Source organism: Saccoglossus kowalevskii, chromosome 4 (genome assembly GCF_978046115.1).
Source record: "Saccoglossus kowalevskii chromosome 4, keSacKowa6.1, whole genome shotgun sequence".
Taxonomy (NCBI): domain Eukaryota; kingdom Metazoa; phylum Hemichordata; class Enteropneusta; family Harrimaniidae; genus Saccoglossus; species Saccoglossus kowalevskii.
In genome coordinates, this window is record NC_140644.1 from 19203813 (window position 1) to 19220093 (window position 16281).

Below are 16281 nucleotides of genomic sequence, written 5' to 3' on the forward strand. Positions count from 1 at the left end.
AAAACCACACCTCATCTTATAATTCTAAGAAAGCAGTGTCTGTAGCCTAGGTTTTATAATAATAAAAAACACACCAACTATTGTGCGGACATGTAAATACACATACAAATGGTAAAAAAAAAAGATAGACTGAAGAAGGAAAAAAACATGCCCCAGCAACACACCATTGACACAAGTATTCTACATAGAAAACTAAATAATGAGCAATTGCAGAAAATCTAAACAACAACATGCAGCCAGAGTACACTGATTACCACTACTACATGACACAAATTTTGTTCTGGTTCAATCAGTGCAGGTTTTCGGTGAAATCAACCATGATTCAGCACTTGTAAATACAGACGGTGGTATACAATGTACATGAACAACAAAAACAACTCACTGACTACACCATGCAATGGAGCACAGTGATATGCTTTCTTGACCGACACAAATAAGTACTGCGAGCTTGTTTGCAAAAACATCAGCAGCCAGCCAACTTACTTATTGATGTGAAAACAAATAACCAACAACTAATTACAGAGCTTGACTTTTCTAAATGTCAATGACCTAGTCTAAATTTAGACTTCACATTTTAGACTTCACATTCAACTGTGAGCTGAGTATATGTACATGGATTTGAAGAAGGATCCCTCATGAGTTTCAGACCTTAAAATGAATCAATATTGTATAATCTCAATGAATGATAGAATACTTGTCCCTACATTGAAAATATTTAAACAGACATCAGCAGTATATCTTAATCTCTAGCTGCAAGTTAGAACCTACAGTACTAGTACCAAAGGCTACTGGATGCCACAGGCGATAACACATTTACAAGATCTATATTATATAAGATGAGTATTATACCACAACCAAAGCATGCCTCAAGAGATCACTGGTGTGAAATCCCACTTGTCCCCAGCTGATCCGAGAGAAAACAACCAGCATATATTTATAAGAGCAGCTCCTACAACTTAATTTGTTGATATCAGATAGAGCTAAAATCAAAGTACAGTGTGTTAGGAGATAACACCTATACAGTGACAATACAGAGTGGAATTGGTAGAGACCAAGCTACATGTATACAGAGTGGAATTGGTAGAGACCAAGCTATGACTGGAATTTTACTTGACACACATATCACTTGCATGCTGACGGCTAAAAACGTCAGGTGACAAAGCAGTAAACGTTATCTTTAAAGCTGTATGAGTCATATACAAATCACACCACCCAGTTCAGTTTACCTCAGATTTACACAACTTAACAGTATCAGGTGATTTTGTGTACTAGCATACCAGTAATAACTTATCCTAGTTAATGAGTGCACAGAAGCAATGCTGTGAGGTCTGATCAATATCTTGTATATGTACTACGAAAGTCAGCAAAACTCCTGTCAGAAACTTGATCTTTCTTTACATCTACAGGGTTATTTCCAGCGTCCACAAAAGTAAATAAGTGTTTTGCATACACTAATTTACAGTAGCACGTCTAGCAGGAACAGATGCAGACTTGCAGTGAAAAATAAAAAAATATGCAAGAACCGGATTTCATGCGTTTAGGGTAACCTAAGTGAACAAGGCACACATTGTGGCTTGCAAACCAAAGGCGATATCAACCACTAACCATAACAAAAAAGCTATAGTGTCAAAAGCAGGTAATATCACATTCCACTCGCCGACCACAAAAGCCCATTTGGAAATGTTTGTCATTAAACTTATTAAATAGTGAAACCCAATGGCTAAGTATACAGCCATCAATCAGGTAGAAGAGGAAACATTACCAGTTTTAAATCAATACAGCAGCTAACCATATCCGGCAAATATACACACCCAATTGTTGTAGGAAAACTTTCCACCTTTGCATTATTTTGAGACTGGGATTTCCCGGTATAGATGCCCTGAAACCAGTCCACAAACCACACTGTGTACAAACAAATGTGATCAATAAAATGCCATAGTAAACAGTGAGCTCAAGCAAACTTCTCTTTTCTATACAGCCTTTGTTAGCAAATTCTAATTCTATAATAGTAAATACAATGCGTGCTACAGATCTATTTCCTCTTTAGGAATTTACCAAGAAATGATTTTATTTGATCTTATTTTTTAAAAAGACGTGAGCTATGCTTTTCACAATTTTTTTTTATAATTTACGTAATATCAAAAGAAAATGGCCTTTATAGTACCAAATATGCATTTTTCGTATACTTATTATATATATAATACTTAATTATATTATTAGTTTTCAATATTATTTATTATCATACATACATGTATATGTACATGCCAAGGTATATTTAGATCAGTATTATATTAATTACAAAATAAAAATTCATATTTTCATATTTATTTGGAGATTAATTAATTAACATATGATCAGTAGAAAACTAATTAGGTTACTGACTAATCCATTTAAAGTCTATCACAATAAATGAATTAGGAATATGAGACAGCTGGTATTTACAGAAATCATGATGGCTTTCTGTGCATTACTATGTTTGGCTGCAATTTACTGTCACTGAAAACTGATGCAGGACATGTTCAAATTTCCAATATACAGCTGTTACAATGTATATAGTACATGCATTGCATGTGTCTCCTGGGAACCATATCAAAGGCATTTTAAAATAAATTCCAAGCGAAAACAAAGTATTCTATGTATGCCATGCTATCATTTTCAAATATAGTACATGTACAATTGTATATGCTCTTTTACAAGTCACAGTGCATTCCAAAATTACATTTATTATACACTAGACAATGAAATATATATTTTCCAAAGCACAAATTATTATGTGTACACCGGTAATATAATATGCAAAGTATGCTAATGTACAACTTCATAGATAGATATATAAATAGATAGATATTTTATTTGACACAAAATTTAGCATCAATGAAAAAACAATAATTCAATGGTCAAGAAAAACACAATCAAAACAATAGACTAAACTAAAGCTTAGAAATAAATTAAATGAATTTTCCCAAGCAATTGACAATGAAGCTATCTTAAGCGCCTAGCAAGCACTTGAATTTCTCAAGAGTTGATAACTTGCAAATGTTGTCATCATAAATTGCTAATTCAGCTTCAAATTTAGCACGAGCTTGTACAATCTGACTATTTTTACATGTGAGTATTAATATATATGAAATTCATCCCCAATTACATAGAAAACAAAACCTTTCCTCTGGGAATGTTTTATTATATCTAAGTTTTTCAATTAGCAACGAGTGAGAAGAAATGCAAAACTTAGTGAAGCTGACTCTGTGTTGCACATTTTTGATTTGTTCTAAATATGGTTCAAATTCAAAATTTTGTTAATATACAAGGATGCTTACCACACAATCAGTGTTCCCCTTAAAACTTTTACAGTGCTTGTTATTGATATGTTAATTACTTCTATTGTTACATGTGCAAAGGTATTGTTATGCATACATTGTACCACATTTGCTCTAGAGCATATGCTCACTCAATTACAATAATTCATCTACGGTCAAAATAAGTAATATTTTAATGATTCATTACACAATAAATGCAATTTCGGGTATTTATGCACTTTTAATGAAATTGAACAGTGTAAACATGTAGTATTACCCAGCAGCCATCATGTATTGGCATCTACACGTACATGTACAGCAGTACAGAATAGCACAATAAAATATACACATATTTTCAAAATCCTTTTGTCCTTGTAATCAGATAAAGAATTAAATATGTCTTACTCCTGACCGGGTCTATGAATCGCAAAGCCACATTGTAACCATACATGCATGTTAGAGAGTGTGTCCATACATTAAAATTATTCATGGGTAAAATTAACACCCACTCTGGGAATATCAAATGAACAAAGCTGAAAACCACAAGTGTTGATGAGGAATCTCCTATGGGAAATGCCGGAAAAGCCTACTCTCAAAGTGCAGCAATCAAAATTGAATCTGTTGAAAACACAAACATAATTAAAATAAGGAGATGTTTTACATGGTACAGTGTAACAAAACACCACCACCAATAAACTTTGTAACAGGTTAAGCTTCAAAACACAGAGGAGGAGGGGGAGAGGAAGGGGTATAAGTATCACATGACCAGATTGTGAGGAAAAATCAATCAATTTGTTTTTCACTTGCCACTATGGGACAGAGAGCAACATAGATTTAAAAACTTGAGTGAAAAGCATTCTGGGATGGGACACAATATCGAGTACGATGATGAACAGATTTATCACCATCATTCTAACAAGTCTACTGCTTGTTTAAATTCTAAATAATTTGAAAAAGATATTGTAAAATTTCTCATTATTGTATATCTGGACACGAACAACTTTTTTGTAAAACAATGACTCCATCAGCCATTACCGATATTTGTTTCATAGTTATGCCTTTTCCTGCAAGCCATCGTTCACAACCTGACACGCAAGTGAGCAAGTCTATTTTTAGCACAATAACCAGTACACATAATAATAGCATTTCAATGCCAAATTTTAATCAATTTTTAATACCAGTAAACAAGATAGAATACTTCTAACCATGATATAGCAGGCTATGGCCCAAATGATATGGATGCTACATTTGTACCAGCACAATTCTGTTACTACTGTCTATGTAATAGTATTACTGATACTTTTTTATTACTGTGCTTTGTGCAAATAATATTATTTTACTCAGCCGTAATTGCTCTATTACAAGTGCATACACGTAAATGAGTCTTTATTCTAATAAACAATAAATGTAATTTTTTGGTTTATGTGTACAACTTTTAGAAGATGCACTTCTAACAGTGCAAATAATATCACTTCAATATTTTAGAGTACAGGTAAGCTATGGACAGAATATGAATCAATATTCAGACATGATATAGAAAAAAAGGCGATAGTCTGATTCAAGGAATTACAATTTTTTATAGCAGTGATATGTGTACTAGAATTATATAACCAAATCTAATTTGGGTATACAGTATATACAGCATATAAATTTAAAGAGCGGAAATTGCATCAGGAAAGCTACTGTGAGGATTTACACTGGCAATAAAATGTGGTTCATCCCACAATATTGGAAGATGTAGTGATGAGACAAACTACTAAGAAAAAAGGACCACATAACTACCTGTATTGTAGCTGTATCCTTGGAGAAAGTGCAACATCATTGCATTATACAGTCAACACATGGTAACTAGGTTGAAAACTTCAACATGTTTTATGGAGTACATTTTATTCGCAAATGTCATGAATTCTGTTCTCTCTCTTTTAAATAGTTATTTTTGACCAACCCCGGTAAGTATCATTTGTCTTCACCAAAATAAGTCCCATCATGCATTGTTGTTTGAATTCTGCATTGCTAAGTACAACTACCAGTAACCAAGGAAGTCAAATATATTCAAATGTAGTAATAATGCACAAATAAAATGGCTATCTAATGGCTATACAGGAAACAATTCAAGAGACTGGTGTGCATCTCTGACTAATCCCACAGCAAAAGTAGAATCCTAAAACTCATTATAGTAATCAGATCTTTTATAGAACGAAAACTTTTCCTTTTTGTGGGTATAAAATTATGTAAGCAATTCTAATAACCGTATGTGTCAGTGACTGTCATATAGAACAAGACATGAATGTCACAGTCCCTGTTATTTAATTATAAAATACTCATGTTAAAATAATACATGGAACATCTGCAAACAATTGAATTAATATGTACTCTATGTGGGTACAACTCATCATAAAGTGATTTCCCTTAATCGGGTAACTAAAAACTGTCATTGACCCAGGTCCAAAATCTCAGAATACACAAGTGCAACCAAACTACATGTATGTCTCATAAATGTTCAAGAAACTGCATTCATAAATCTGAGTGAACCTTGATTTACCTTTAATAACAACTTGACTTCTTTGTTAATTCAGGTCTTTGTATATTACCAGGACCTGGGTTTGTTTCAGTATCATCACTATATTATTCCCACCAAAATGTAGCCCTGACGCCCCTCTACATTTTTCTGCTGAGATTGGTAATGGTACGACCCATCTGTCACTGATTCAGATCAAGGTTATGACCAGGTCATGACATCACTAAAAACCCTAGCATTACAATCTAAGCTAATTATTTATTCTGAACATGCTCAGTTGTTCTCTCAGTGCAGTAGCGAGAGGTAATTTTTGATTAAAATCTTGAAAAAGACCCACACAGGATTTTCAAATCTGGAAAAAAAAATGACATGCATATTTCAACAGACTTGTTCATCAACCTGCCAAGTTTCATTGATATCTGCTGCAGAATTTCTGAGAAAATGTTGGAGACATAAAGGGGGAAGGATGGAAGGAAACAAGAAATAAGAAATAATAGTAGTCTTTCACGCTACGCCTGAAAGGGGGCTAATAAACTGATCAGACCACAAAGTAGTAATTTGATTTACTAAAACGGCAAAGCAGAATTGCTGCACGTGTGTCTGCAACAGGTTTTTGAATAGTGTTGTGGCACACGCATAATGGCAAAAAATCACTTCTGTAGTGAATTAAATACAGTTAACAGTGTTTCAGAAGGACGAGAGTTGGCAAAACTACAAATACTGCATACATACATGCATACTGTAACATTTCCAAGACCTAAACAAAGCTAATTTCTAAAATACATCAATATCTCAGATAACAAAAGAATGAAGTTATATCGCCATGGCGACTATAGAACGGTAAATATTGAGGCGTGGTAGTTTTCACTTCCATCAGAGTGCTGACAATGGAGTCTGATTACAGGTCAGCAAATTGCAAGGTAACTGTTAAATACCAGGTAACATATGGTGAAATTATAAGTATGTTTGCGTTTAACTGTCAATACAGTGGACTGGTAAAACAATTTACAATGCAAATACATATTATTTCAATAATAAATACACATTGGATAAAATATGGATAAATAAAATGTCCTGAGTGTGCATTTTGCTGATCTGTGTAGTTACAACACATGTAGGATATAACCTAATCCCTTAGATGCCTGCCTGAAGGAAAACTATGTTTTGGGATATTCAAATTTTTAATCTATGTAATACAGAGCCAAAATGACCTTTCTGGTATCAAATGAGTATGCACAGGGTAATTTTTTACTGAATCAACCTTATTTGAGAATCAAGTGAATGAAAAGTATACAAATACATAAAGAGCATAGCATAAATAATAGGTCCTATTATCAGGATACACAAGACAGAGTAAATACAGGAATCTCAGTCTATTTTGGAAAGTGGAAAATCAGATTCAAAGCAAAGACTCTGCAAATTATAATGGTGAATAAAAATCAATAAATAATTTTATCGACTGATTGTTTTTTATATATAAGCCGGTAAAAGTGACACTTTGGACAGTAGTTGCAAGCTCAGCTACATATCTCTACGCTGTATATATGTACATATAGGAAAGGAAGTCTTGTTGGTCAGCTTAAAGGTCTATATTACTTCTGAGATTAAAGGGGACATTTAAACTGTGTTTTTGTTATTCTTTTTCACATATATTTTAATGTGGTACATTGTACCAAATGAGTACACAATAGAGTTCATGCTAAATAAAGCAAACTTCATCAAAACAGCAGAAAAATAATTTTTGAATATTAGTATGGTACATACATGTATATGGCATGTAAGAATGAGATCATGGACCTTTAAATATACATGTATACTATCATGATTAGGTTTTAGTGAAACACAAACAAAAAATTCTAAGTGCACACATCAAAGACTATTAAGATTATTTTGCACCCACAGCACGAACCAGTGATTAAATTATATCGTCTACATTACAGCAACATTTCTCACTCAAGTGAACTGGTCAATCATAACATTTATGATGTCAAATTAATTCATGGCAGTCTGGTTTAAAAGCATACCATAAATATTCATTTATAAAAAATGGCAAATTATAATTCATCTGAATTTCTGGAAGTGAAATAATAATTTACCATTAAAGATTCATCAATTTTGTTAAAAACTGACAGATATTGATTACGGTAACTGTACTGTTCATGATAATTTGTAAAAATTGTAATCTCCATATTTGCTACATAGAATCACAGATTACTATGGAAACTAGTTTATTATGATTGGTAGGCCAGAACAAATATTTCATCAATATGGGCAATAATTATGAAAATATTCACATATTGTTAAGAAATGATCATTTTAAATGATAAACAGATATGACAGCTGTATCCCAGGGTCACAATTCGCTGTGAAATCATCCTGACAAAGGGTGTGTCACAAAAATTGAACTGCTGAACATCATCTAATTCCCCCTATTGCCTACAGGTCTTGACCACCATTTATGGGAAAATATGAACAAATTTGTGTGTTTATTTTGCTAATCTAGAAGATTTTATTACTGCGTTTATTTTGTGAAAGCTGACTTTTTAAAAAAATGACCGAAATACAACATGACCAATAAATAAATGACCACAATGTAGTCACGAAAATGTTTTTTTTTTTTATTGTATTGACAATACAACATATATTACTGTGTCACATTTTTGTGTTTAGTGAGCAAATTTGAATCAAGGTACCTTAGCAACTGTTGCTAAGCTTTCAATATTCATTAGTGAAAACAAGCATGAACACAAATTGTAGACTACAAGCTTAGATAGATTTAACCATAATATTGTTATTTATGTTATAAAGTTATGATGTAAATAATATATACCGGTAATATACTTTTTTTTGTGATTGATAATTTAAAAAAATATTCATGAGGATAACATTTCATAAAAGATGCTGCTACTCTTCATCTTAAAATTTTCAATTTGTCTTGTAAATTATTTAATCCTCTGCATTTGCATAAGTAATTATAGTAAATAAGTGTATGTACTAAATATCCAAATTTCAATGATTTTCAGAGGGACAAAATTTTGTTGATCGAATTTGGCTGATCATTTGATTGTTGGAATTTCATTTTCTAAATGCTTTTGTTGTTCACAGTATTTTGGAAAAATTCTTCAAATACCATCACACAATCAAGCAAGTTGAGAACATCAAAGAATAGACCTAAGACTTCAATAAAGTTATAGCATTGATCTCAGATTGTAACTACCAGTATGATGACCTTGAAGAAGTATGTGTAGTTCAATGCTGAATCTCAAATGTCTCACAAAATAAAAGTATTATCCACCACTTATCGTTGTTTATGGCAGGGCATGAACTTCACAGATGCATCAATTGCTTTGATGCCTTGTGAATTTGCCTTGGTGTGTCTTTTGATATTCCCAAGTGCCAAGGCAATTTTATCAATTGTGGTCTTCAAAATGGGTGCCCTCTCAACTCTTGAGTTCAAACCTGATATGAAACTACTTTTAAACATAGGAATATGAACTGATTGTATTCATTGCTGTATCAGAAACATACAAGATACAAAATGTATTCAGGAATACATAGCATACATGTATGTATTAATTCTCTCACAAAGTACACACAAATTGAATACACACACGCACATAAATGTATATATGCATTAGGATGAATATATTCAGTGACAGCAACAGACTTGAACACAATTTACGACCAATATATTACATATTATGACACATTAATGATTGAAAAAAATAAAAAAAAGTATTGCAATTTTGTGAAAATTTGAGAGGTTTAGCTTAAATGACAAATACATAAAATTCTAAAATGATAATTAAATTTGTTTTATGAACCCCCTATGCATAATAAAAAATGTTTTGAATAATTAATGTAGATTGGAAATTTATCACAATTTCTTATTGTAAAAGTACCACATAATTATTCTTTTTAATAGATGTTATCAGTTTCTGAAATATGTCTACTACCTACCGGTACTTACTATAGTGCTCTTCCCAACTTTATTTTCCAGCATGATGACTAATTTGCATATGAATGTCATAATTTTCAATGCATACCTACTTTGCACATCAATAGCCACTATTGTTTCAAGAGGTAAGCCCATGCTTAAAAGGTTTTTGGAGCACAACATTTCTTGGAAACAGGAGTGTTAGATTATACTAGTAATTACTTATTCCCTACTTTGCTTATAAATAACTAATATTGATACAGTGTTCTTAGTTATATCATAAAGTATAGAAAACATCAAGGGAGATGGTAATCTTTAATACATGCCTAAATAAAACGACAGGGTCATAGTTGAAAGCCAGGTTTATATGATACTCTTGCAATAACAAGCATATCCCGATTTAGCTGATGCATGGAATTCAATCAATTCCAACCATTCCTATCCAGGTTAACAGTAAAAAGAAACTGCATCTCAAACTACGCTGTAGTGCAAACTACCCTGCCGCTAGGGACCGGCAAAACAAACCATCTGGCGGCTTGTTCATTTTAAAAATTGCTGAAATATCAGCGATAAAAGACTGAGATAGCAACCTGTCAATCATATACTGTAAATGCATCAATCACAGTATTCACTGGGTTTTAATTTCGCATCAAAATAGTGAAATTAAATGTCAGTGAAAATAAATGGTCTTACAGTACTCAAAGTGGTAGGGTATATGGAAAAATCCATGTTACTAGATGTGTCTATTTATTTGTATTTACAGGCTCTATAAAAAGGCTATATTGTTATCAGTTTTTAGCTTGCATCATTGTCATCATTATTTGAAAAGATAAGTTCATATTTCTAGCAGTTTTATAATATCACTCATGGAACTATGATTTCCAAAGGCATTAATTATTCACTATTAGATATTTAATGTACCACATTTGCAACATCATTTTTAAATGTTTTTTTTAGCAATTTTTAATACATCAGAAAAAATATAGTAAAACAACCATGACAGGAAGGATAAAGTTAAAGCGAACCTAAATGCGGCCTTAATTTATAGTTGTGTATATTCTAAACTGTATTCGAAATAATATTGCAGTGGTTTAATTTTGTTTTAATTATAACTGTAGCTTGGATAGGCATTTGAAGTGCTTGCCATGGAGACCATTCATGGAGGGGAATAATTAACGAACGAACATATTTAACATCCGGGTACTTTTCAAAGCTATGACGTTTTAGTATCTGATCGCATTCGTATACGCCATTGTACATAGCCGTTCATGCTGCCAAGCATTGTGTACTATTAGTATAAACTCAACTTTTATATGCACAATGTGCTTTTTAAAACTTGGGTTAGAGCCTTATGCGTTTGAACCACAGTATTCTGAGAGTGAAAGCCAAATTGCGTTAAAGTACCGTACTTCCCCGATCGTAAGCCCCTTCCGAGTATGAAGCCCATCCCTATGTTTTTACTTGGTATTTATCGAGTTGAGGGCATTCACGATTATAAGCCCAGAGTGTTTTTACTGGGCGTCGACGATATTCTTTAAAATATGCGTGTAAAAGGTGTGTTTCATTTCATAATAATCGTGATTGGCATGTTAGTTTGGTTCATGCTTTTAGTTTTATGAGAAAACTCGCATTAATTTCAAGTTCAGAGTGCATGGCGAACATACACAACGTGATTCGCATCGTTTCTATTCTGTCATTTACTCAGGATGAACATCGATGTTACAATTCTGGAGTAATCCATATTTCTTTGAGTAGTAGCCTTTGAAAAGCCAAAAATGTGATCGTCAAGGCGTGTACCTGGATATTGGGCATGGTTTACTTTGAGACTATCATGAAAGGCCTAAGGTTTGAACGATGAGACATGTTGGCGACCGAGAAAGGTGTTTAAATTCTTCCTCCACACTCAGTTTACCCACGGTTACTATTAACCGTCGTTTATATTTCGGAAATTGCGAATCGCCAGTTTTTAGGGAAAAAAATCATCGTTTTTTTGTTGCAATCAGTGCTACAGATCGCATTTTAACATTGCGGTAATTCACTTCCGCATTGCGCTAAAAAAATCATCGTCAATAATCGGAAAATTTCATCATTACGACGCATCATTTTGATTGGTTAATGAAAGACATGACCTGTTATGTCAAAGGAAGTTGTTCCAGGTCAAATCGTGCTGAAAAACCTCATGGTGGAAAATTGTTTTGCGTCGAGAGTTTGCGTACGATCAAAAACATACCAAAACGAAGATAATGATAAACGCCTTCGTCCACCGTTTCCTCACAGACCCACCCATTATTTCACCGTAAATTCAGACGGTATGTAAATCGTATTGTAATAAAATGTGTGTGTTTTTTATGAACATGTTTGTTTCTTCATTGTAAGTATCGTTCAAATCAATGATGCATTTTTTTCAAAAATAAGTCTGTGAACAATCTGCTTGGTGTTCCTGTGATACTTGTCCCATGATTTGCCAGTGCAGCCCCGTGAATACATGGACGAAAATGTTTCCACCACCACCACCCTACGAACTCAAGATAGCATACTCCAGCATCCAGACTTTGAATAATTTGCACGCCGCACAGTGCAGTACTGGAAACAGCATTTATTAGACAGACAAAAAACAAAACAAAATGCCTGTCTCGATCAATCGCACATCCATAATGTTTGTATGTTGATACGCTTGTAAATAACATTAACGTAAAAGTCGAAACAACCTAGACTAGAAGTCAATTCACCAGTCCAGCCAGCTATGGCTCCCTAAGTTGCTTATATTTAATCAGATACTATTTCGTCATCATGCTTTGTTACCTTAGTAGGTTTATTGCTTATGAGGGTGTTTTTTTATGGCAAGATGGCGCAAACGGAAGTCCTTCGCAGGTTTATGGTTTCTCATATTTAAATCATCATAACTCTGAAGATAATCATTTTTTTTAAATTTTTTTTTCAAATTTATTATCAATATACATAACTTGATAAATACAAACACCAAAATAGGCTCTATTTAGTTCCCCTTTAAAGGGCTAAAACTGTATACAGAAATCCTATTTCAAGATACCCCATAATGCACTTTACTGTCAATCCATCATGCCTGGATTGGCTCAGCTTGATAATTCATCTGTGAGAGGGGAAGTGGTTTAGCCATAACACAGCACATACACCAATTATATATATACCGGTAGTATCCTAACAAAGAGTTTATTTTAACAAGCGTATTCCAATTCACACATAGAAATTCAAACTCTAAAATTTCAAATAAAGTCAACCAGTTTTCAGATTTTCAAGTAGCAGGTTGATGAAAAATAGTAGGTGGTTATATAAAAGAAATGCTAAAATACGAGTTAAGAATAGACAATTGAAAGAAAAAATGTACAAAATAGATGGTAAATTTGTTTTACAAATTAATAGCACAGATTGCATGGGGCCTAGCTGCATTTTTTTTTACATTTAAAAGCAAGATTATCAATTGTAGTCATACAACTAATTTAGACATGCTAACGTTACTAAGGAGGGTCACACATTATTCAGAATTAAATGTTATTTTCTTTACACTTTTAACGATATGGATCAACACCATAAGGATATAATGCACAGCATATACATTTTGTATATGCTCAGTAACACGCACAGTAGTGCAAAATTTGAATTTGTCTTCTATAATGCATTGCATGTATGCTCAATGACTTGCTCAGTGGTGAAACATTTGAATTTTTCTTCCATAATGCATTGCAAATATGCTCAATAATTTGTTCAGTGGTGCAAAATTTGAATTTGCACTGCACATATGTCAGTAGTGAAAAATCTGAATTTCTCTCCCATAATGCAGTGTTTATATGCTCAGTAACATGCTCAGTAGAGCAAAATTTGAATTGAATTTATCTCCCATAATGCACTGCACATATGCTAAGTAACATGTTAAGTAGTGCACTATTTGAATTTGTCTAAAAATCTCTTGAATGAATCTGTAAAAATGAGTTACTAACAATAAAATGTAATCATACCAGTGGTTCTGCCATGATCTTTTCAATCTTCCTCTCAGCTTGTATTGTAAATTCGGCAAATAAACTTTGTAAGACATATTCTCCTGGTTTGACATTTGTGTCAATGGGGATGGAAAGGGTGCAGAAGTTATCACGATACTCCCTCGGAGCTCCCCACGGCAAAGTAGAGGAGACTGAACTACCGGTGGAGTTGGTTGCTAAACTCAGTGTTGATCCTGAAAAAACAAAAAAAGAAATAGACACACATCTATAAATATGCATGATCACCAGCTGCAGGGAGACACATGAATCATTATCTGACATTATCTTATAGCAGTATTACGCTTTGAAAACCTGAGTGGAATATGACTCAATATTACCAAATTACTTCTGAAATATATATATTCCCTGAATCCCTACTAACCTTTCATACTGTCATACTGACATGGGACGAAAGCATATTACATTGAGACATATTATATTAAATTATCATCACGATTCTTACATTTACATTTTTATTGGCACATATGGCCACAGATTATTATTTTAAACTTGGCACATAAATGTACCCGTAAGTTTGCAAATGGAAATTTCAAATTACAAATTCAGTATGTCTACTTCACAAGGCTTAGAAAAACAATTATCCAAAAGTGTGTCATGATTACATTTATTTTATGTGACAGGCATGGCTAGTTTTATATAAGAAGTGTTTCAATTCCTAGGTATCTGAAACTGCAGGTACATAATAACAATAAATTAAGTGTTTAACCCATCCAAAAACACTCATGACACTTTTAGCTCATTTGAATGCTTGCTGAAACAGATGAATTCTGAGTCTTGATTTGAAAATGCTGACACTGGGTGCTGAACGTACATGTACATGAAAATGATTTGAAATATCAGCTGTATTCAACAAGGTATCACATATTTATTTGCAAATATTTGCCAATAAACGACATCATGCAATGTGCTGGTACTTGGATATGTAGCCGCTCTCTGAAAAGGATGTTTTGAAAAATGTTTGATTGAACTATGAAAAAAAAAATTAATAACATTGTACCGGCAACACACACAGTGTAGGGAAGTAGGGCAACTATAAAATGATGTCATAATAATATGTCATATCAGGAATTTAGAAATGAAAGTAGCATTATGAAAGTACCATATGTATATAAATAAAAAAGCTGCTCACAGATAAAGTATAGATTTCTATTTTACTGAGCAATATTACGATTTTCCAGCAAATCAGAAATTGGCATATGAAAAATAAAAAAACTCACCCTCGAAATCGAACTCATAGTAGAGTTCCATAGGTGTTATGTCGAAGGGTTATTATACGCAAAGTATACATCAAGATAGGAGAATAAACAACGTAATCAGAGCCAAGTGAGAGAGACGTACATGTTGATACTGTGGTTTTTTACAGTGAACTAAATACTAGCAACTGCTTTACACAATACCTAGGAGGGAAAGTAGAAGCTGCCTGCGCTTTGTGTTTACATACATATATATGCGCTGTACATAGTCCAATACAGACAGATGGTGGCAGCTTTCAGCTATAACTAGCATGCATTGCATGTCCAGTGGATTCATTGAACTCTGACCTTTTAATCTTAGAACCCTGCCAACACTCTCAATGATCAGTTTAATTGAATTTGACATTAATTTATTGTAACTTCTATCTTGTATTCAAGTCTGTGATATAAAGGGTCAGTAATTAAACAAGATATGTTGATTTTGAACAAGAAGGTCGTTGATAAAATTGGCTTATGCATCACCTTGCATGCTTACATCACCTCTGTGCTATGCACTCACTGACGGATTTACATGTATGACTCATCAAAGATAGTCACTTGTTTTAATATTAAATCAACTTTCTTACATGCAAAATGTAGCCAGATGTCTTCTTTCAAACAGATTTACACATGAGTGCTGTTGGCACCGACTAATGGTTATGAGCACCATGCAGTCCTGAGTGTTCCTTCATGAGGCAATGGGGACACTACACTTTCTTCTGAATAGAATTTGTTAATCAAATAAACAAATATCCTCATTTAAAGATATTTATATGTCTTGCATTCATTGTATATGTCACATGGGACCTATATGTCAAACATTTGACACAGTATGACAACTATTGGACTCAACAGACATGATTTAACAGGGGCAACTTGCTTTTGATTAATAATGCAGAAAAATTTTGTAAAAAAATGAAATCTTGACATTTAAAGGATTGCTGAATGAGGAGTAAGAAAGTAAAACAGACGTTGACCAAAATTTAGTATGTTGAGAAAAACAAATAGCATTGGATACATGTATAAATAGGATTAAATCAGCTATACTGCCCTCCAGTGGTAGATACAACTGTAAGTGACAAGGCTGGGAATGTCAACCAGGTGAAGGCCAACATCAAAATAATGTCTAATCAAGTTTAAAACAGAGGTGAGGTCTCATGGAAAACTTAGAATATTAGGTACTTATTAATACTGAACTCTTCTAGATGTTGTCTTTTAGTATTGTAAACTACTTAATTTTACAAGACAGATTTTTGCCAATTTT

The 16281-nt window shown here is 33.2% G+C and overlaps 1 protein-coding gene across 1 annotated transcript in view; it reads right to left on the reverse strand.

Annotated features, from left to right (window-relative positions):
* Positions 1 to 16281, reverse strand: part of LOC100376411 (protein furry homolog-like) — a 106204-nt gene that overhangs the window by 62131 nt on the left and 27792 nt on the right. Inside the window, exon 3 of the mRNA XM_085497911.1 lies at positions 13744 to 13958. Within this exon, the coding sequence (XP_085354037.1) occupies positions 13744 to 13958 (215 nt within the window). The remainder of the gene's footprint in view (positions 1 to 13743; positions 13959 to 16281) is intronic.